Below are 23,328 nucleotides of genomic sequence, written 5' to 3' on the forward strand. Positions count from 1 at the left end.
CTTTGCAATAAAGGCCAAGATACCATTGGCCTTCCTGATCACTTGCTGTACCTGCATACTAACCTTTTGTGTTTCATGCACAAGTACCCCCAGGTCTCGCTGTACTCCAGCACTTTCTCCATTTAAATAATAACTTGCTCTTTGATTTTTTTACTGCCAAAGTGCATGACATAGAAACATAGAAAGTAGGTGCAGGAGTAGGCCATTCGGCCCTTCTAGCCTGCACCGCCATTCAATGAGTTCATGGCTGAACATTCAACTTCAGTACCCCATTCCTGCTTTCTCGCCATACCCCTTGATCCCCCTAGTAGTAAGGACCTCATCTAACTCCTTTTTGAATATATTTAGTGAATTGGCCTCAACAACTTTCTGTGGTAGAGAATTCCACAGGTTCACCACTCTCTGGGTGAAGAAGTTCCTCCGCATCTCGGTCCTAAATGGCTTACCCCTTATCCTTAGACTGTGACCTCTGGTTCTGGACTTCCCCAACATTGGGAACATTCTTCCTGCATCTAACCTGTCTAACCCCGTCAGAATTTTAAATGTTTCTATGAGGTCCCCTCTCATTCTTCTGAACTCCAGTGAATACAAGCCCAGTTGATCCAGTCTTTCTTGATAGGTCAGTCCCGCCATCCCGGGAATCAGTCTGGTGAACCTTCGCTGCACTCCCTCAATAGGAAGAATGTCCTTCCTCAGGTTAGGAGACCAAAACTGTACACAATACTCCAGGTGTGGCCTCACCAATGCCCTGTACAACTGTAGCAACACCTCCCTGCCCCTGTACTCAAATCCCCTTGCTATGAAGGCCAACATGCCATTTGCTTTCTTAACCGCCTGCTGCACCTGCATGCCAACCTTCAATGACTGATGTACCATGACACCCAGGTCTCTTTGCACCTCCCCTTTTCCTAATCTGTCACCATTCAGATAATAGTCTGTCTCTCTTTTTTTACCACCAAAGTGGATAACCTCACATTTATCCACATTATACTTCATCTACCATGCATTTGCCCACTCACCTCACCTAACTCTGCAGCCTCACAGCATCCTCCTCGCAGCTCACACTGCCACCCAACTTAGTGTCATCCGCAAATTTGGAGATACTACATTTAATCCCCTCATCTAAATCATTAATGTACAGTGTAAACAGCTGGGGCCCCAGCACAGAACCTTGCGGTACCCCACTAGTCACTGCCTGCCATTCTGAAAAGTACCCATTTACTCCTACTCTTTGCTTCCTGTCTGCCAACCAGTTCTCAATCCATGTCAGTACACTACCCCCAATCCCATGTGCTCTAACTTTGCACATCAATCTCTTGTGTGGGACCTTGTCAAACGCCTTCTGAAAGTCCAAATATACCACATCAACTGGTTCTCCCTTATCCACTCTACTGGAAACATCCTCAAAAAATTCCAGAAGATTTGTCAAGCATGATTTCCCTTTCACAAATCCATGCTGACTTGGACCTATCATGTCACCTCTTTCCAAATGCACTGCTATGACATCCTTAATAATTGATTCCATCATTTTACCCACTACCGACGTCAGGCTGACCGGTCTATAATTCCCTGTTTTCTCTCTCCCTCCTTTTTTAAAAAGTGGGGTTACATTGGCTACACTCCACTCCATAGGAACTGATCCAGAGTCAATGGAATGTTGGAAAATGACTGTCAACGCATCCACTATTTCCAAGGCCACCTCCTTAAGTACTCTGGGATGCAGTCCATCAGGCCCTGGGGATTTATTGGCCTTCAATCCCATCAATTTCCCCAACACAATTTCCCGGCTAATAAGGATTTCCCTCAGTTCCTCCTCCTTACTAGACCCCCCGACCTCTTTTATAACCGGAAGGTTGTTCGTGTCCTCCTTCGTGAATACCGAACCAAAGTACTTGTTCAATTGGTCCGCCATTTCTTTGTTCCCCGTTATGACTTCCCCTGATTCTGACTGCAGAGGACCTACGTTTGTCTTTACTAACCTTTTTCTCTTTACATATCTATAGAAACTTTTGCAATCCGTCTTAATGTTCCCTGCAAGCTTCTTCTCATACTCCATTTTCCCTGCCCTAATCAAACCCTTTGTACTCCTCTGCTGAGTTCTAAATTTCTCCCAGTCCCCAGGTTCGCTGCTATTTCTGGCCAATTTGTATGCCACTTCCTTGGCTTTAATACTATCCCTGATTTCCCTTGATAGCCACGGTTGAGCCACCTTCCCTTTTTTATTTTTATGCCAGACAGGAATGTACAATTGTTGTAGTTCATCCATGCGGTCTCTAAATGTCTGCCATTGCCCATCCACAGTCAACCTCTTAAGTATCATTCGCCAATCCATCCCAGCCAATTCACGCCTCATACCTTCAAAGTTAGCCTTCTTTAAGTTCTGGACCATGGTCTCTGAATTAACTGTTTCATTCTCCATTCCAATGCAGAATTCCACCATATTATGGTCACTCTTCCCCAAGGGGCCTCGCACAACAAGATTGCTAATGAATCCTCTCTCATTACATAACACCCAGTCTAAGATGGCCTCCCCCCTAGTTGGTTCCTCGACATATTGGTCTAAAAAACCATCCCTTATGCACTCCAGAAAATCCTCCTCCACCGTATTGCTTCCAGTTTGGTTAGCCCAATCTATGTGCATATTAAAGTCACCCATTATAACTGCTGCACCTTTATTGCACGCACCCCTAATTTCCTGTTTGATGCCCTCCCCAACATCACTACTAACGTTTTTTGCCCTTTGGTGTTCTGCAGCTCTACCCATATAGATTCCACATCATCCAAGCTAATGTCCTTCCTAACTATTGCCTTAATCTCCTCCTTAACCAGCAATGCTACCCCACCTCCTTTTCCTTTTATTCTATCCTTCCTGAATGTTGAATACCCCTGGATGTTGAGTTCCCAGCCCTGATCATCCTGGAGCCACGTCTCCGTAATCCCAATCACATCATATTTGTTAACATCTATTTGCACAGTTAATTCATCCACCTTATTGCGGATACTCCTTGCATTAAAACACAAAGCCTTTAGGCTTGTTTTTTTAACACCCTCTGTCCTTTTAGAATTTTGCTGTACAATGGCCCTTTTTGTTCTTTGCCTTGGGTTTCTCTGCCCTCCACTTTTCCTCATCTCCTTTCTGTCTTTTGTTTTTGCCTCCTTTTTGTTTCCCTCTATCTCCCTGCATTGGTTCCCATTCCCCTGCCATATTAGTTTAACTCCTCCCCAACAGCACTAGCAAACACTCCCCCGAGGACATTGGTTCCGATTCTGCCCAGGTGCAGACCGTCCGGATTGTACTGGTCCCACCTCCCCCAGAACCGGTTCCAATGCCCCAGAAATTTGAATCCCTCCCTGCTGCACCCTACCTCACACTTTCCAGCATTGTACTCCATCTGCCAAATTTTTGCCCACTCACTTAGCCTGTCTATGTCCTTTTGCAGATTTTCTGTATCTCACACATTACTTTTCCTCCCACCTTTGTATCATCAGTAAACTTGGCTCCGTTACACTCAGGCCCTTCTTCCAAGTTATGGGGAGCGGGCAGGGAAGTGGAGCTGAGTCCATGATCAGATCAGCCATGATCTTACTAAATGGCAGAGCAGGCTCAATGGGCCAAATGGCCTACTCCTGCTCCTATTTCTCATATTCCATGTGTTAAGAGGGAAACTGGAGATTGTGGGAATGGAGTAAGGTGGGAAGACTGGAGAATTGAGATTCGAGGAGAATGTTGCTGAAATGCAGGATGAAGCGGATGTGACGGGAGCTGTGTGGAGTCTCTCGGGCAATAGTGGATTGTGAATCTTGAGGCTATACTTCTATATTGCTCGTGCTATTGATGGAGAGAAGAAAAAGGATAAGGAGCTGTGTCTGTCACTATGAACTCTGGCTTAACGTCATGTTTTACCCCTTGAGCATATTCGGTTTTAAGTGTTCTTCAAAATATTTGTGTTGCTCAAGATAGTTTTGACAAAAGCATGTTCTTTGGTCCGTTTGATTTCATCCGTCCAGAACAGCAAACCCACTCTGTAGAGGCATAGAATTTTACAGCACAAAAGGAGGCCATTAGACCCATCATGCCTGTGCCAGCTCTCTGAAAGAGCTGTCCACTTTCTTTCCCCATATACCTTAATCTTTTTTTCTTTTTCCAATATTTATCCACTTCCCTTTTAAAAGCTATTCTGGATTCTGCTTCCTCCACTGTTTCTGGTAGGGCATGTCCTAACAACTCTGGGTAAAACAAATAAATAAATGATCCTCCTTACCTCATCCATCATTCTTTTGGACATAGGAACAGGAGTTGGCCATTCAGCCCATCAAACCTGCTCCAGCATTCAGTTAGGTCATGGCTGATCTACATCTTAACTCCATCTACCCGACTTCGTTCTGCAACCCTTAATACCCTTGCCGTACAAAAATGTGGTGATTTTAAAGTTATGCCCTCTAGATACCGATTCACTAGCCACTTTTTCAAATTTACCTCATCAAAATCTCTCATCGTTTTGAATACCTCTGTCAGATCTCCTTAACTTTTTCTGTTCTGATGACAAGAGCCTCATTTTTTTCTCGTGTATTCCCAATACTAAAGCCTCTCATTCCTGGGATCATGCTGAGTCTCTTCTGTATGCTGTCCGTGGCCTTCACTTCTTTTCTAACGTAAGTTCAAACTGAACTTGCCGTTCTAATGGTTTTCATTGGCCTGACCAGACAGAGACTCTGCTGACCATCTGATGTTTACGGGCTTTTGGCTCTTCGCCTCTTTCTCCCGTCCCTCCCGGCTAAGTGGAGCTGAGTCCACGGCCAGATCATCCATGATCTTATTGAATGGCGGAGCAGGCTCGAGGGGCTAGATGGCCTACTCCTGTTCCTAATTCTTATGTTCTTATGTTCCTGCATTTACATTGTGGAAATGGTTCTGTAATTCTGGTGTTGCTGCTAATCTTTCATGTTTATACTGGCAGGGTGGGTCTAGAGAATCAGCTGTGTAACGCTTGAGACACTCTGGCATGAGAATCGATGTAAAGTCATATTCCGAACTGTAGGATTGCCGTGACCGGTTATCCTTGGCTCATGTCATAAGAACATAAGAAATAGGAGCAGGAGTAGGCCATTTGGCCCCTCGAGCCTGCTCCGCCATTTATTAAGATCATGGCTGATCTGATCATGGACCCTGCCTGGTCCCCATAACCATTTACTCCCTTATCACTCAAAAATCTGTCTATCTCCGCTTTAAATATATCCAGTGACCCAGCCTCCACAGCTCTCTGGGGCAGAGAATTCCACAGATTTACAACCCTCTGAGAGAAGACATTTCCCCTCATCTCAGTTTTAAATGGGTGGTCCCTTATTCTAAGACTTTGTCCCCTAGTTTTAGTTTCCCCTATGAGTGGAAACATCCTCCCTGCATCCACCTTGTCAAGTCCCCTCATTATCTTATAAGTTTCAATAAGATCACCTCTCATTCTCTGAACTCCAATGTGTATAGGCCCAACCTACTCAACCTATCCTCATAAGTCAACCCCCTCATCTCATATCGGCAAGACTCTTATCTGCTTCCTTTGCAGTTGGGCGAATTTCATGTTTTATTGGAGGAGCCCTTTGAACTCAGGGTTGTTACCGACCAATAGAAAGGCCGTCATCACCTTCTGTAATGATCATGCTCATCGATTCTGCTTTCAGATTGAAGGAAGGAAAGTCGAGAATTCTCCAGTGGCTTCTGAACCTCCAAATCCTTCAGGACAGTGTCCAATCTGCAGATGGAACCTGAAGCATAAGTATAACTATACAGTAAGTACACTGTATTAAGGAATTATCTATTAATAGATTTAAATTAATTTGGTGGCAGAATTAGAGGGGATTTGAAGGGAAAAGTTTTCACCCAGAGGGTGGTGGGGGTCTGCAACTCACTGCCTGAAAGGGTGGTAGAGGCAGAAACCCTCATCACATGAAAAAAAATATTTGAATATGCACTTGAAGTGCCATAACCTACAGAGCTACGGACCTAGAGCTGGAAAGTGGGATTAGGCTGGATAACCCTTTTTTTGACCGGCACACACGCGATAAACAGAATGGCCGCCTTTACCGTAAGTTTCAATGATTTGTGTAATAGGGTGTTTTAATGAATGGCCTTCATTTTTACAACCACCCAGAGAGTGGTTAGAAGGTGGAATTCTCTGGCTTTTGGACTGTGAGGCAAATAGTAAAGATACCTTTAAGGGGAAAGTAGATAAGTGCATAAGGCACGCGTAACCACAATTTGCCCAAATCTCCTCGATTTTCAACGGCCTTCGAATGGCTTTTCACACATTCACAAACCAGAGCAGGCAGAGTCTTCGCTGACCATCTGATGTGAAGCACATCGTGGCGGAGAAGGCAGCGTTACTCAGCACTGCACTCGGTATGCTGCTGCAAATATAGTGAGCCGAAGTGTGGGTGCTGAATCAATGGAGACGCCTTCATTCTGAGTCAAACTGAGGTCCCGCTCTGGTGGATGCTAAAAGGTACAGTGGCAGTAGCAAGTGGAACAATGGGGAGTTTGCCTGTTGGAGTTTGGAGTGAGAATAGAAAAATCAATTTCATTGATTGTTTTTTCACCTTGTGTCTGCTTGAAGGGGTTTTGACTGTTGCATTTGGCTACGTAACAGTCACGACACTAGTCATACTTCAACAATATGATACGCTATATAAATGCAATCTTTTTAAGATTGCCTTGCACTGCCCTGAGCTCTGGAATTCCCTTCCTAAACCTCTCCACATCTCCTCCTTTAAGATGCTCCTTAAAATCTACCTCTTTGACCAAGCTTTTGGTCACCTGCCCTTGTATCCCCTTATGTGGCTCAGTGTCAAATTGCATCTGTTACGCTCCTGTGAAGTGCCTTGGGACGTTTTACTATGTTAAAGGCACTATGTAAATGCAAGTTGTTGTTTAATATCCATTGATAACACAAGCATTCACACAAAATAGTGTAGATGAGGAATCGGGGATCAGCAATTGTACAGCATCTGTGATTATATCCTACGTCTCCTCTGTACAACATTGAACAGAGACTGATAACATTGGCCCTGTCGACTGATGGTAGTATAGTTTAGTAATGGTTGAATGAGGAGTGGAAGTGTGACTGGATCTGGTGAATGTGTTCCATCCAGATACGTGCTATCCTGCACTGCGCCGTCATACAACAGGAATCTTTATGTGCATTCCTTTTAGCAAGCACCTGGGTGTGTTGTAAAGGTACATTGAGTACTTGTGGAGCAGACTGGCATAATTTGTTTATCAACTCCAGACCAGTGACTTGTTAGTGACTGACTTTTTCAGTTCAGTGGTTCTACAGCCTTCATGTCACGTCGCTGTTGCCTGGTGCATATTGTATCCATCAGAGTATGAGACATGAGCACATAATCTGGGCGGACATACCAGTGCAGCGCCGAGGGTGTGCTGCACTGTCGGAGCTGACGTTTAACTGAGGGTCCCGTCTGCCCCCTCGGGTGGCTGTAAAAGATCCCACGACACCGTTTGAAGAAGAGATGGGGCGTTCTCCCAGTGTCCTGGCCAATATTTTTCCCTCAACCAAAACCTAAAACAGATTATTAGGTCATTATCACATTACTGTTCGTGGGAGCTTGCTGTGTGTAAATTTGCCACCGCGTTTACATTACAACAGTGACTACACTTCAAAAGTACTTTGTTGGCTGTAAAGCACTTTGGGACATCCTGAGGTCACAAAAGGTGCTGTAGAAATGCAAATCTTTCTTCCTTTCCATTGAGAAATAAAAACTCCACCGGAAAAGTGATCCTTCTGTGGCTAAATAAAGAAGCTACGGGTAGTATTAGATTAAAAGAAGCGGCTTATAATGTTGCGAAGAAAAGTAGCAAGGCTGAGGATTGGGAGAGTTTCATAAACCAGCAAAGGATGACCAAAATTGATAAAAGGGAGAAAATAGAATGAGAGTAAATGAGCAAAAAATATAAAAACAGATTGTGAGAGTTTCTACAAGTATGTAAAAAGGAAGAGAGTAGCAAAAGTAAGTGTTGGCCCCAGTGAGGCTGAGACAGGTGAAATTATAATGGGGAATAAGGAAATGGCAGAGACTTTAAACAAATATTTTGTATCTGTCGTCACAGTAGAAGACACAAAAAGTACACCAAAAAACCAAGGGGCAAATAAGAGTGAGGAATTTTATGTCATTAATATCAATCGAGAAAAAGTACTTAGAAACTGATGGGACTAAATGCCAACAAATCCCCTGGACCTGATGGCCTACATCCTAGGGTTCAAAAAGAGGTGGCTGCAGAGATGGTGGATCACCATTGGCTGTGATCTTCCAAAATTCCCTAGATTCTAGAACGGTCCCAACAGATTGGAAGGTAGAAAATGTAACCCCGTTATTCAAGAAAGGAGGGAGAGAGAAAATGGGTAACTACAGTCCAGTTAGCCTGACATCAGTCGACGAGAAAATGCTGGAATCCATTATTAGGGAAGTGGTAACAGGGCATTTAGAAAATCATAATATCATTAGGTAGAGTCAACATGGTTTTATGAAAGGGAAATCATATTTAACTAATTTTAGTTTTTTGAGGATGTAACTAGCAAGGTTGATAAAGGGGAACCAGTGAATGTAATACAGACATTCGATAATGTGCCACATAAAAGGTTGCCACGCAAGAAAAGGGCTCATGGGATTGGGTGTAATATATTAGCATGGATAGAGGATTTGTTAGCGGACTGAAAACAGAGTAGGGATAAATGGTCATTTTTCGGTTGACAGGCTGTAACTAGTGGGGTTCCGCAAAGATCAGTGCTGGGGTCTCAGCTATTTGCAATCTATATTAATGACAGATGAAGGGACCGAATGCAATGCATCCAAGTTTGCTGACGATACAAAGCTAGGTGGGAAAGTACAATGTGGTTCGGACGCAAAGAGCCTGCACAGGGATATAGACAGGGTTAAGTGAGTGGGCAATAAAGTGACAGATGGATCATAATGTGATTAGTAGGAAGAATAGAAAAATAATATTTTTAAATGGTGAGAAACTTAAATGTTGGTGTTCAGAGGGATTTAGGTGTCCTCGTACAAGAAGCACAAAGTTAGCATGCAAATGGCATGTTGGCCTTTATTGCAAGTGAGTTGGAGTACAAGAGTAAGGAAGTCTAGTGCAATTGTACAGAGCTTTGGTGAGACCACACCAGGAGTACTGTGCACAGTTTTGGTCTCCTTATTTGAGAAAGGACCTGCCTGCCTTAGAGGCGGTGCAACAAAGGTTCACTAGATTGATCCCTTGGATGAGAGAGTTGTCCAAAGAAGAGAGATTGAATAGATTTGGCCTATACTCTATGGAATTCAGAAGAATGAAATTTGATCTCATTGAACATATAAGATTCTGAGGGGGATTGACAGGGTAGATGCTGAGAGCTTGTTTCCCCAGGCTGGGGTGTCTAGAACTAGGGGACATAGTCTCAGGTTAAGGGGTCGGCCATTTAGGGCGAGGAGGGATTTCTTCACTCAGGGTTGTGAATCTTTGGAATTCTCTTCCCTAAAGGGCCGTGGATGCTGAATTGGTGTGTATGTTCAAGGCTGAGATAGATAGATTTTTGGACTTGAGGGAAATCAAGGGATAAGGGGATCGGTGGAAAAGTGGAGTTCAGGTCGAAGATCAGCCATGATCTCATTGAGTGGTGGAGCAGGCTCGAAGGGCCTGTAGGGACTTTAGTGCATGGGATTGGGGGTAGTGTGCTGACGTGGATTGAGAACTGGTTGTCAGACAGGAAGCAAAGAGTAGGAGTAAACGGGTACTTTTCAGAATGGCAGGCAGTGACTAGTGGAGTGCCGCAAGGTTCTGTGCTGGGGCCCCAGCTGTTTACATTGTACATTAATGATTTAGACGAGGGGATTAAATGCAGTATCTCCAAATTTGCGGATGATACTAAGTTGGGTGGCAGTGTGAGCTGCGAGGAGGATGCTATTAGGCTGCAGAGTGACTTGGATAGGTTAGGTGAGTGGGCAAATGCATGGCAGATGAAGTATAATGTGGATAAATGTGAGGTTATCCACTTTGGTGGTAAAAACAGAGAGACAGACTATTATCTGAATGGTGACAGATTAGGAAAAGGGAAGGTGCAACGAGACCTGGGTGTCATGGTACATCAGTCATTGAAGGTTGGCATGCAGGTACAGCAGGCGGTTAAGAAAGCAAATGGCATGTTGGCCTTCATAGCGAGGGGATTTGAATACAGGGGCAGGGAGGTGTTGCTACAGTTGTACAGGGCCTTGGTGAGGCCACACCTGGAGTATTGTGTACAGTTTTGGTCTCCTAACTTGAGGAAGGACATTCTTGCTATTGAGGGAGTGCAGCGAAGGTTCACCAGACTGATTCCCGGGATGGCGGGACTGACCTATCAAGAAAGATTGGATCAATTGGGCTTGTATTCACTGGAGTTCAGAAGAATGAGAGGGGACCTCATAGAAACGTTTAAAATTCTGACGGGTTTAGACAGGTTAGATGCAGAAAGAATGTTCCCAATGTTGGGGAAGTCCAGAACCAGGGGTCACAGTCTGAGGATAAGGGGTAAGCCATTTAGGACCGAGATGAGGAGAAACTTCTTCACCCAGAGAGTGGTGAACCTGTGGAATTCTCTACCACAGAAAGTAGTTGAGGCCAATTCACTAAATATATTCAAAAGGGAGTTAGATGAAGTCCTTACTACTCGGGGGATCAAGGGTTATGGCGAGAAAGCAGGAAGGGGGTACTGAAGTTTCATGTTCAGCCATGAACTCATTGAATGGCGGTGCAGGCTAGAAGGGCTGAATGGCCTGCTCCTGCACCTATTTTCTATGTTTCTATGTTTCTATGTTTCTATAAACGGTGAATTACTTTTTAAAGTCCAGCGATTGTTGTCATGTAAATCTTGAGATGAACCACCAGTGTTTTTTTCTCTGTTGGATGTCTTTTTGTGAGAGTGCAATGCTGGCCAGGACACATGGAAGAGAATTTCCTGCTTGGGGCTGTCCAGGCTTGAACCCACAGCCTTCTCATTCATTCACAGGCAGTCCCTCGAAACGCGGATGACTTGCTTCCACGTCAAAAAGGGATGAGTTCACAGGTGTTTCAATGAAGGACCTAATATTCCAGATCCCGAACTACAGAGTGTAGGGTGGAAGATGCTTGTGCATGGATCTTTTTACCGTGGGGTGGCCTTTGCACACCGACCACCACACAGGTTGACAGAGCTAAGTGTTGGTCCAGTAGCAAGGATTAACCAAGATGACTGGAGACCTGCTTTGCTGCACGGGCCTAGTACACGCACATATCGTATTGTGGTCTGGCCCGTTCTGTCCCTGGGCCCACGTCTCTTCTGGTCCCGACCTCATGTCTCTCCTGGACACCGATCACGTTCCTCTACAATCTCTTGCGGTCCTTCGCCCCGACCTCGCCGCTCCTGCTGTACCTGCCCACGCTCCAATCACCGACCTGGACCTTAATGACGAGCTGCAAGAGACCATCAGCGCCAGGTTTGGGCCATAAAGTGAGCGGTGGCCATGGGCAGCGTGGCGGCGTACCACTGCAAGGTACAGCGTGAGCTGGTGCAGGAGGGTGATGGCAGCGAAGACAGCCTTCTAACCCAGAGGTGGCGGCTCAGCTGACTAAGTCAAGCTGGCAGAGTCTAGTGTAGTGTAGTTACTCATGAGAAGCAAAAGGGAGGTGATGGGAAGTGCCGGATTGTGCCAGTCTGGCTGTACTGCAAGTGTTGAGTTTGAGTGCTTCTTATGAAAGCATTCTGTCCTGGTATGACTTCTGTCAGTCTGTGATAAACTAAAAGCAGTACAGCTAATTAGGTAATTGCCACCTTCCAGCCCACAGATATAATGAGACGATGATGAAGAATTTTTGTTTTTAATTATTCGTTCCGGGCAGCACGGGCCAACCCACGGACGTCACTGGCATTAATTGCTCATCTCTAATTGCTCTCGAGAAAGTGGTGGTGAGCCGCTGCCGTGAACCGTTGCAGTCCGTGTGTTGAAGGTACCCCCACGGTGCTGTTAGGGAGGGAGTTCCAGGATTTTGACCCAGTGACGATGAAGGAATGGCGATATTTTTCCACGTCAGGATGGTCTGTATCTTTTGAGGGGATCTTGCAGGTGATGGTGTTCTCATGCGCCTGCTGCCCTTGTCCTTCTACGTGGTAGAGGTCGCGGGTTTGGGAGGTGCTGCCGAAGAAGCCTTCGCGAGTTGCTGCAGTGCATCTTGCAGATGGTAACACTGCAGCCATGGTTTGTGGAGCGAGTGAATGTTTAAGATGGTGGATGGGGAGCCAGTCAAGCGGGCTGCTTTGTCCTGGATGGTGTTGAGCTTCTTGAGTGTTGTTGGAGCTGTACTCATCCAGGCAAGTGGAGTGTATTCTATCACTTTCCTGACTTTTGCCTTGTAGATGGTGGAAAGGCTTTGGGGAGTCAGGAGGTGAGACACTCGCCGTAGAATACCCAGCCTCTGACCCGCTCCTTGTTACAGTATTTATGTGCTTGGTCCAGTTAAGTTTCTGGTCAGTGGTGACCCCGAGGATGTTGATGGTGGAGGATTCGACGTAATGCCGTTGAATATCAAGGGGAGGTGGTTAGACACTTTCTTGTTGGAGATGGTCATTGCCTGGCACTTTTGTGGCGTGAATGTTACTTGCCACTTATCAGCTCAAGCCTGAATGTTGTCCAAGTCTTGCTGCATGTGGGCATGGACTGCTCCATTATCTGAGGAGTTGTGAATGGCACTGAACACTGTGCAGTCATCAGTGAATATCCCCACTTCTGACCTTATGATGGAGAGAAGGTCATTGATGAAGCAGCTGAAGATGTTTCGGCCTAGGACACTGCCCTGAGGAACTCCTGCAGCGATGTCCTGGGGCTAGGATGATTGACCTCCAACAACCACAACCATCTTCTTTTGTGCTAGGTATGACTCCAGCCAGTGGAGAGTTTCCCCCCTGATTTCCATTGACTTCAGTTTTACTAGCACTCCTTGATGCCGCACTCGGTCAAATGCTGCCTTGATGTCAAAGGCAGTCACTTTCACCCCACCTCTGGAATTCAGCTCTTTTATCCACGTTTCGACCAAGGCTGTAATGGGGTCTGGAGCCGAGTGGTCCTGGCGGAACCCAAACTGAGCATCGGTGAGCAGGTTATTGGTGAGTAAGTGCCGCTTGATAGCAATGTCGACGACACCTTCCATCACTTTTCTGATGATTGAGAGTAGACTGATGGGGCGGTAATTGGCCGGATTGGATTTGTCCTGCTTTTTGTGGACAGGACATACCTGGAGCAGTTTTCCACATTGTCGGGTAGATGGCAGTGTTGTCGCCATACTGGAACAGCTTGGATAGAGGTGTGGCTGGTTCTGGAGCACAAGTCTTCAGCACAACAGCCGGGATGTTGTCAGGGCCCATAGCCTATGTGGCTTTATGTTTTAAAAAATACAGTTTTAAGTTTCTCACATTACCTTAAAGACTTGTGTTTACATAGTACCTTTCATCACCTCAGGACGTCCGGGGGGTGGTGGAGGGGGGGGGGCAGGAAAAACACTGGGTTGAATGATCGCCTTCTGTGCTGTTAAGTTCTGTTCTACGGTTCTGAGTAGCACAGGAATTTTGATGACGTGAAAAAGGATGGTCTGAAATAAAGAGCAAGGGCTCGATGGGCACTCCAGACTCCTCACGCCTAATCTGCTGCTCTAGCAGATGGTGGAGATCTTAAAAGATCATTGAAGGTTGGGAGGAACAACATGCAGGACTTATATCTGAGATCAGGAGCTTATTCATTCGCCAGTTAAAGTGCATCACACAATATCTTGTGAAAAGACCCTTTGCCAACATAGCAAGCCGCTACATCTCAATTGATTGTGTGAAGGGCTTTAAAACGTTTTGACATCAGCGCAAGTATTATTTGAAGTTTGCGCACATTGACACTTGTGCCAAATTTCCCCATCTGAAGCAGATCAAGTTCTGGCTGGATTACACTCCGAACCTACGCAGCAGACAGACTACTTCCAACACACGAGACTTGGATGGATTGCAACCAAATCCACTGAGGGGGCTTTTGCCCTATAGTGAGCGCAGCCAACCGCAGGATGCCTAGTCTCCACCTTGCCGGCTGCTGTCCGTAACAGAAACAAGCCCAGCGCACGAATCCCGCCGGCATCATAAATCCAATCCTGCTGTCAGGATAAGGCAACATCGGAACAAGATTTGGCCCTTCAGCCTGTTTCGCCATTAAATTGGATTATGGCTGATCTGTATCTCAACTCCCATCTACTCGTCTTGGTTCCGTAACCCTTAATACCCTTGCCTAACAAAAATCTATTCATCTCAGTTGATTCCCAGCATCAACAACTTTTGGGGGGGAACACGTTCCAGAGTTTGACTACCCTTTGTGTGAAGAGGTGCTTCCTGACATCACCTGAACTCTTGTTCTGGACTCGCCCACCAGGGGAAATAGTTTCTCTCTATCTACTCTATCAACTCCTTTAATCATCTTAAACGCCTCAATTAGATCGCTTCTTAATCTTCCAAAGTCAAGGGAATACAAGCCTAGTCTTGACAGTGTAAACACAGGGAGCTGGACCCACATATTTGTATAAAATCAGAGCTCAACTTTCCTACGGAAACCAGCTGCCCGAAGTCAGTGCGGGAGAGCAGGGCTCGAACGGTGTGCTCCCGAAACAGGATCCAGTTTAAGCACGAGGATAATAGTAGCTTGAATAAACCGATCACTACATATTTGAAGACTGTAGACTTTTTTTTGTTCCCCCCCCATTCATCTTTTATAAGCTATCGTTTCACTTTAAGGAAGGTTAACTAGATAATCAATATTTATCTAAAATTCTGGAATTTTGGCATCTTTAGAGATCTCTTGTCCAGCTGAGATTGGCAAGCTCTCAAGAATGTTGTAGCGCTGAATGCAAAGTAAATACGTTTCACTGAAGCGAACAATGGGAACGGTTTCCTTGCTCAAATATTGGGTACTGGACTTTCCTTTGCCTTTTAAATTAAATTAGTATTTTGCCAGTTGAGCCCTAAAATTGTCTTAATTTTAAAAAAGAGAATTACAAAGCTGGTTAGCTAACTTGCAGAGGTGGGTGTCCGTATACAGCACAAAATATGAGGACTTGACCTTGTCGGAGATCTGCTGCAACTGCTGTGTCACTGATCCCGAGTCGGAGGTGATCTGTAATTGGAAGTAGAGCTCAGAAGATCTGGAATAAAGAGGCGGGGGCTGTCATTTAAGAATATCTAAAGAAAGGAGCAAAGTGGCTGAGTTCGAACAATGTAGTTGAGGGAGTGGCGTGCTTAGTAACAATCTTGCGGGTCGGGTTGCGGGGGGAGGTAGAGGAGAGCGATTGAGTGAGTGAGAGAGGGAAACATGTATAGTAGAGAAGAAGCCTCGATGCCCAGTGTCAAATAGACAAAAGCAAAATGCTGCAGATGCTGGAATCTCAAATAAAAACAGAAAAGGCTGGAAATCTCAGCGGGTCAGGCGGCATCTGTGGAGAGAAACAGAGTTAACGTTTCAGGTTGATGATCCTTCGTCAGAACTGGCAAAAGTTCGAAATGTAACATATTCTTAAGGAAGTGCAATTGCACTGAAAGGGGGAGGGGAGGAAAGAACAAAAGGGAAGGTCTGTGATAGGGTGGAAGGCAGAAGAGATTTGAGAGACAAACGGGCTGATGGGCCAAATTAAGATGGTAATGGCACAAGTTAGGAAACAAAAGATGAGTCTAGATAGGGTGTGAATGGCAGAACTACAGTATGTGGATGACGCTTGTGTCTGCGCACATTCAGAGGCCGAACTCCAAGCCATCGTCAACATCTTCACCAAAATCATGGACCTTACACTTAACATCAGTAAGACAAAGGTCCTCCACCAATCTGAGCCCGCCACACAGCACTGCCCCCGGTCATCAAAATCCACGGACAACATGGCTCATTTTCCATACCTCGGGAGCCTACTATCGGCAAGGGCAGACATCGATGATGAAGTCCAACACCACCTCCAGTGCGCCAGTGCAGCCTTTGGCAGCCTGAGGAAGAGTGTGTTTGAATACCAGGACCTCAAATCTGGCACCAAGCTTGTGGTCTACAGGGCAGTAGTGATACCCGCCTTCCTATATGGCTCCGAGATGTGGACCATATACAGTAGACACCTCAAAGCTCTGGAGAAGTGCCACCAACGCTGCCTCAAGATCCTGCAAATCCACTGGAAAGAAAGATGCACCAACGTCAGTGTTCTCGATCAGGCCAACATCCCCAGCATCGAAGCACTGACCACACTCAACCAGCTCCGTTGGACGGGCCACATCGTCCGCATGCCCGATACGAGACTCCCAAAGCAAGCGCTCTATTCGGAACTCCTACACGGCAAGTGAGCCCCAGGGCAAAGGAAATGTTTCAAGGACACCCTCAAAGCCTCCTTGATAAAGTGCAACACCCCCACCAGCACCTGGGAGTTCCTGGCCCTATGACCACTCTAAATGGAAGAAGAGCATCCGGGAGGACGCTGAGCACCTCGCATCTCGTCGCCGAGAGCATGCAGAAACCAAGCGCAGGCAGCGGAAAGAGTGTGCGGCAAACCAGACTCCTCACCCACCCCTTCCTTCAACGACTGGACATGGTCAAGGTCCATGTCCCACCTGTGACAGCGATTCTAATTCCCGTATTGGACTGTAGTCACCTGAGAACTCATTTTTAGAGTGGTAGCAAGTCTTCTTCAATTTTGAGGGACTACCTATGATGATGAGTTACCACCTGCCATGGGAAATAGAGTTAAAAATAAAAAGGGAGGGGGTTTTGTTTTTAAAAAAAAAGGGAGAAGAGGGAACATATGGGCAGAGGTTATGGTCTTAAATTGTTGAACTCGATGTTGAGTCCAGAAGGCTGTAAAGTGCCTAAACAAAAGATGAGGTGCTGTTCCTCGAGCGTTGAGCTTCATTGGAACAGTTTGGGAGGCTGAGGACAGAGAGATCAGAGTGGGAGTGGAGGGGGAAATTAAAGTGACAGGCGACCAGAAGCTCAGGGTCACACTTGCGGACTGAAGGGAGGTGCACCGCAAAGTGGTCACCCAATCTGCGTTTGGTCTCCTCAATCTAGAGGAGACCACATAGTGAGTAACAAATACTGTATACTAAATTGAAAGAAGTACAAGTAAATTGCTGTTTCACCTGGGAGGAGTGTTGGTGCCCTGGACAGCGGGAAGGGAGGAGGGAAAAGGGCAGGTGTTGCATCTCCTGCATTTGCATGAGAAGGTGTCGTGGGAAGGGGAGTGGGTGCTGAGGGTGACTGCGGAATGGACCAGGGTGTCGAGGAGGGAGCGGTGCCTTCGGAATGCTGAGAGAGGTGGGGAAGATGTGATTGGTGGTGGGATCACGCTGGAGGTGGCGGAAATGGCGGTGGAGGATCCGTTGAACGTGGGGGCTGGTGGGGTGAAGGTGAGGACAAGGGGAGCCCTGTCATAATTCTGAGAGGGAGGGAGGGGGTGAGAGCAGAAGTGCGGGAAATAGAACGGAAAGGGTCGAGGTCCATGTTAACCGGGCTGGGGGGGGGGAATCCTCGGTTGAGGAAAAAGGAAGACATATCAGAGGCACTAGTGTGGAAGGTGTCATCATCAGAACAGATGCGATGGAGTGGGGAAAACTGGGAGAATGGAATAGAGTGCTTACAGGATGCGGGATGGGAGGAAGTGTAGTCCAGGTAGCTGTGGGAGTCAGTGGGCTTATAGTGAATGTTTGTCAATAGTCTATCTCCAGAAATGGAGACAGAGAAGTCGAGGAAGGGAAGGGAAGAGTCAGTGATGGACCATGAGAAGGTGAGGGAAGGGTGGAAATTGGATGCAAAATGAATTAAATTTTCTAGTTCAGGGCGAGAGCAGGGGATGGCACCAATACAGTCATCAATATACTGGAAAAAGATGTAAGGGAGGAGACCTGAGTAGGACTGGAACAAAGATTGTTCCACATATCCCACGAAAAGGCAGATATAGCTAGGACCCATGCGGATTCCCATAGCAACACTCTCCATGTGAAGGTGAGGGGCCCATATTTTGATCCATTTTCTCCCTTTTTTTTTTAACATACTGCTCTCCCCCCCCCCCCCCCCCTTTAATTTTTTTCTCTGTTTCCCATGGCAGCTGGTAATTGCTCTGCCATTCACACCCTATCTAGACTCATCTTTTGTTTCCTAACTTGTGCCATTACTATCTCAATTTGGCCAGTTATCCCTTTTGTCTCTCAAATCTCTCCTGCCTTCCACCCTATCACAGACCTTCCCTTTTGTTCTTTCCTCCCCGCCCCCTTTCAGCGTCCACCCTGCACTTCCTTAAGAATCTGTTACATTTCGAATATTTGCCAGTTCTGACGAAAGGTCGTCGACTGGAAACGTTAACTCTGTTTTTCTCTCCACAGATGCTGCCTGACCCGCTGAGATTTCCAGCATTCTCTGTTTTTATTACTGCCAAATACGCACTCATTTTAGTTGCCGATTTGGCAAGTAATTGCTTCAGATTGGTAACTAGTCGTTTTGGATGGGGAATGGAAGTGGCCAGTGCTCTCCCTTCCTGGGACTCTTGTTGGGGTGTAGCTGCACTCAGTACCTGGCCCAAGTGACCCTGCTTTATATGTGAGCTAGAGTGAGTGTAGGCAGGCTGTTAAGTGAACTCAATCCCCTTCTCACCCCTTGTCCGTACACGGATGCATTTCAGCAAAAGTACTTGTTGGGGGCAATCCAGTGTGGGGAAACCTGGCTAATTCTTTCTCCTCTTATCCTGCTTTCCCCCACATCCCACAGCTGTTGGGCATTGATGCCAGTTTTAGTGACCCTCCTGCCTAGGTTTAGATTGTTAACTCGTTTCAACCCACAGCCTGCTGGAAGCATTCCCTCCCCTCCCCCCCCCCCCCCCCTCCCCCCCCCCACCTTAATAATCCAGGAGGCTGTGAGTTGAAGCCACACTTCCAATCTTGAGTACACAACTTGGGCAGACACCAAAATGCTGCACTGAGGGGGGAGGTGGCTGCTAAAGATCCCATCGTACTTACGAGAAGAGCAGGGAGTTCCTTCCTTAGCCAAAAACTATGAAGAGAAATTCAGATTAAATTTCCCTGAACAAATGGCACCAGAAATGCAGGACTTCGGTTACGTGGGGAGACTATAAATACTGGGATTATTCTCCTTCGAGCAGAGAAGGTTAAGGGGAGATTTAATAGAGGTGTTCAAAATTAGAGGGGGTTTGATAGAATTTTCAAAAATTCATTCTTGGGATGTGGGCGTCGCTGGCAAGGCCAGCATTTATTGCCTATCCCTAATTGCCCTTGAGAAGGAAGTGGTGAGCCACCTGCTTGAACCGCTGCAGTTCGCGTGGTGAAGGTACTCCCACAGTGCTGTTAGGGAGCGAGTTCCAAGTTGGAATAAATAAGGAGAAACTGTTTCTACTGGTAAGAGGGTCGGTAACCAGATGACGCAGATTTAAGGTAATTAGCAAAGGAAGCAGAAGTGAGATGAGAATTTTATTTACGCAAACAGTTATGATAATCTGGAAAGCACTTCCTGATGGAAACAGATTCAGCAGTAACTTTCAAAAGGGAACTGGATACTTGAAGGGGAAAAATTTGCAGGGTTACGGGGAAAGAGCAGGGAGTGGGACTAATTGGCTAGTTCTATCAAAGAGCTGGCGCAGGCACAATGGGCCAAATGGCCTCCATCTGTGCTTTATCATACTATGATTCTAAGTTGCATCTTTTGATGGATTTCTCTTTCCATTCACCAAAAACAGTTACTCGAGTTTCAAGCTGAGGAAATGAATCTTAGAAAGGAGTAGACTGCCTTTTAGATAGATGTACACCGACTTATCAGTTGGACAGAGCTACATTTAAATGACAAAGTGCCAAGCTGGGAAGACGAAGCACATTCCGAATTTGTCTTTCCCGTGGATCGACTGAGGAGTGATGCTCACACCTGTGAAGATTCACACTCTGGATCATCCTGTGTTTCATCCAGAGGGTGTTTGAGGGAGGGAGGTGGAAGAGGAGGATTTGTTTGTATTTACATGTCAAAATTTTATTAATAAGCGTGGAAGACTTTCACATAACTCCTTTGGTTAAAGGGTTTACTGAGACTTCACAAGAAAGTTTTAATTCAAAGTTGGCCCCAGAGAGCACAATTCTTTTAAAAAAAAAAAAATGGGGTGGAACTGAACATTACAGCAAAAATGTTGAGTGCCGGAGAGTAAGACAAACGTAAATTCAGTTCCTGCGCCACTCGGGTCCAGATCTAAGCTGCAGCGAGGCGGAACAGGGCAGAGCAAAAGCTTTGTGGATTTCTCAACGAGGCAGGAATAAGGGAGCAGCAGCTGGCATTGGGCTGTAGGCAGTGATCGATCAGCAAAGCTGCGTGCCCTCCCACAGACATTGAATACATACAATGGTTACAGCACGGAAGAAGGCCATTCGGCCTGTCGAACCCGCGCCCATTCTCAGCTAGTCCCACCGCCCTTTCCCTGTAGCCCTGCAATTTTTTTCCTTCAGATACTTATCCAGCTCCCTTTTGAAAGATAAGATTGAGTCTGCCTCCACCACCTTTTCAGACAGTGCATTCCAGAACCCAACCACTCGCTGCATCAAAAGGTTTTTTCTTACGTCGCCTTTAGTTCTTTTGCCAATCACCTTAAATCTGTGTCCTCTGGTTCTTGATCCTTCCGCCAATGGGAACAGTTTCTCTCCAGAACCCTCATGATTTTGAACACCTGTATCAAATCTCCTCTCAATCTTCTCTGCTCCAAGGAGAACAACCCCCGCTTCTCCAGTCTATCCACGTAACTGAAGTCCTTCATTCCTGGAATCATTCTCGTAAATCTTTTCTGCACCTTCTCCAAGGCCTTCACATCCTTCCTAAAGTGTGGTGCACAGAATTGGACACAGTCTCCAGTTGAGGCCGAACCAGTGTTTTAAACAGGTTCATCATAACTTCCTTGCTTTCCTATGCAGGGGAAGTCTTGCTTGACAAATCTTCTGGAATTTTTTGCGGATGTAACTAGTAGAGTGGACAAGGGAGAACCAGTGGATGTGGTGTACTTGGAATTTCAAAAGGCTTTTGACAATGTCCCACACAAGATATTGATGCGTAAAATCAAAGCAAAATGTATTGGGGTTAACATACTGACATGGATAGAGAAATGGTTGGCAGACAGGAAGCAGAGAGTCGGGATAAACGGGTCCTTTTCAGAATGGCAGGCAGTGACTAGTAGGCCATTTAGGACTGAGATGAGGAGAAACTTCTTCACTCAGAGTTGTTAACCTGTGGAATTCCCTGCCGCAGAGAGTTGTTGATGCCAGTTCATTGGATATATTCAAGAGGGAGTTAGATATGGCCCTTACGGCTAAAGGGATCAAGGGGTATGGAGAGAAAACAGGAAAGGGGTACTGAGGGAATGATCAGCCATGATCTTATTGAATGGTGGTGCAGGCTCGAAGGGCCGAATGGCCTACTCCTGCACCTATTTCCTATGTTTCTACTCTGCCTCTATTTATGAAGCCCAGGATTCCGTAAGCCTTTTTTAATTGCTTTCTCAACCTGCCCTACAACCTTCAACGATTTATGCACACATATCCCCAGGTCTCTCTGTTCGTGCACCCTCTTTAGGATTGTACCATTTAGTTTATGTGTCCTCTCCTCATTCAAATCTAGGAGACAAGAATGATGGTTTCACAGGCTCCTTAGTAAAAGCATATACTGCCTCCATCTTCCTCAAGTCATGTACTTCAGTTTATAGATGGGACGATCTGTTGCGCACAATGTGTCGGAAACTCGATAAATCTCCGACTGTATTGAACTACACGTTGCTTTGAGCATAAGTTAAATAAATCTGTTACCCCAGATATCTGCACCTCTCCAGAATAAGGGGGCATAGCCTTAAAATTAGAGCTAGGCCGTTAAGGGCTGATGTCAGGAAGCACTTCACACAAAGGATTGTGGAAATCTGGAATGCTGTCCCCCTCAAAACATTGTTGAAACTGTGGGTCAATTGAAAAGGTGGAAACTGAGATTGATAGATTTTTGTTTGGTTAGGATATTAAGGGCTACGGAACAAGGCAGGTTAAGATACAGCTCAGCATTGACCGAATTGAATGGCGGGACAGAGTCGAAAGGCTGAGTGGCCTCCTCCTGTTCCTGTGTTGCGTGACCCCTCTTTGTACCGACTGGTCAGCTGTTTGTTGTTGCTTCCCACTAGGACGTGCTGCTGCTCAATCAGTTCATCCGCTCGGATGGAGGGATGTTACCACGCCGAATCTCAGGACTCTGCTTCGAAGAGCATAAAAAGATCGAAATCTGTGTGAAGATGGCTCACCGAGCAGGTAAATCCTTCTTTTCGTGTGTGTGACTGTTTAAATTGGATGTTGAGTTTTGCCTCGCTTTCTTGTTAGCAAAATCTGCTGTTTTCATTTGTAGCTCGTGGACAGACCTCTGTTTCCTCCATTGCTTCTGTTGATTATTGCACATTTTACCCTGTGGACTGCTACCTTTTAATTAATTCACCCTCCTCCTCCCCACCCCAACTTCAGTTTAAAAGTATTTTTATTTTCACTAGCTTGCGCATATCCCAATGCTGCGTACTGTTTTCCAATCGAGATGGTGCACTGATAGCTAACTTTCAGGCCCATGCCAGTAATGTTTTTGATCCAGTTGTCTTCTTTTCCCCTGCCTCATCCATGCCTTTGTTACCTCTAGACTTGACTATTCCAATGCACTCCTGGCTGGCCTCCCACATTCTACCCTACGTAAACCAGAGGTGATCCAAAACTCGGCAGCCCGTGTCCTAACTAGCACCACGTCCTGCTCACCCATCACCCTGTGCTCGCTGATCTACATTGGCTCCCGGTTAAGCAACGTCTCGATTTCAGAATTCTCATCCTTAAATGGCCTCACCTCTCCCTATCTCTGTAATCTCTTTCAGCCTCACAACCCTACGAAATGTCTGCGCTCCTCAAATTCTGCCATCTTGAGCATCCCTGATTATAATCGCCCAACCATTGGTGGCCGTGCTGTCTGTTGCCTCGACCCCAAGCTCTGGAACTCCCTGCCTAAACCTCTCCACCTCTCTATCACTCTTTCCTCCTTTAAAATGCTCCTGAAAACCTATCTCTTTTGGTCATCTGCCGTAATTTCTTCTTATATGGCTTGGTGTCTTATAACACTACTGAGAAGCGCCTTGGCACGATTTATTAAATGAAAGATGTATATAAATAAAAGTTGTTGTTGTTTGACAGATAATGAAAGCCACTCCCAAGGAGGAGAGATGGTTCAAGG

General features: G+C 46.1%; 1 protein-coding gene across 3 annotated transcripts in view; it reads left to right on the forward strand.

Moving 5' to 3' along the window:
* The window catches only part of mrps18a (mitochondrial ribosomal protein S18A), a 124,349-nt gene that overhangs the window by 8,711 nt on the left and 92,310 nt on the right, over positions 1–23,328 (forward strand). For all 3 annotated transcript variants that reach the window (XM_070885860.1, XM_070885862.1, XM_070885861.1), the window contains exons 3-4: positions 5,677–5,784; positions 22,253–22,376. In XM_070885860.1, coding sequence (XP_070741961.1) covers positions 5,677–5,784; positions 22,253–22,376 — 232 coding nt within the window. The remainder of the gene's footprint in view (positions 1–5,676; positions 5,785–22,252; positions 22,377–23,328) is intronic.

The sequence above is a fragment of the Pristiophorus japonicus genome, chromosome 7 (genome assembly GCF_044704955.1).
Source record: "Pristiophorus japonicus isolate sPriJap1 chromosome 7, sPriJap1.hap1, whole genome shotgun sequence".
Taxonomy (NCBI): Eukaryota; Metazoa; Chordata; class Chondrichthyes; family Pristiophoridae; genus Pristiophorus; species Pristiophorus japonicus.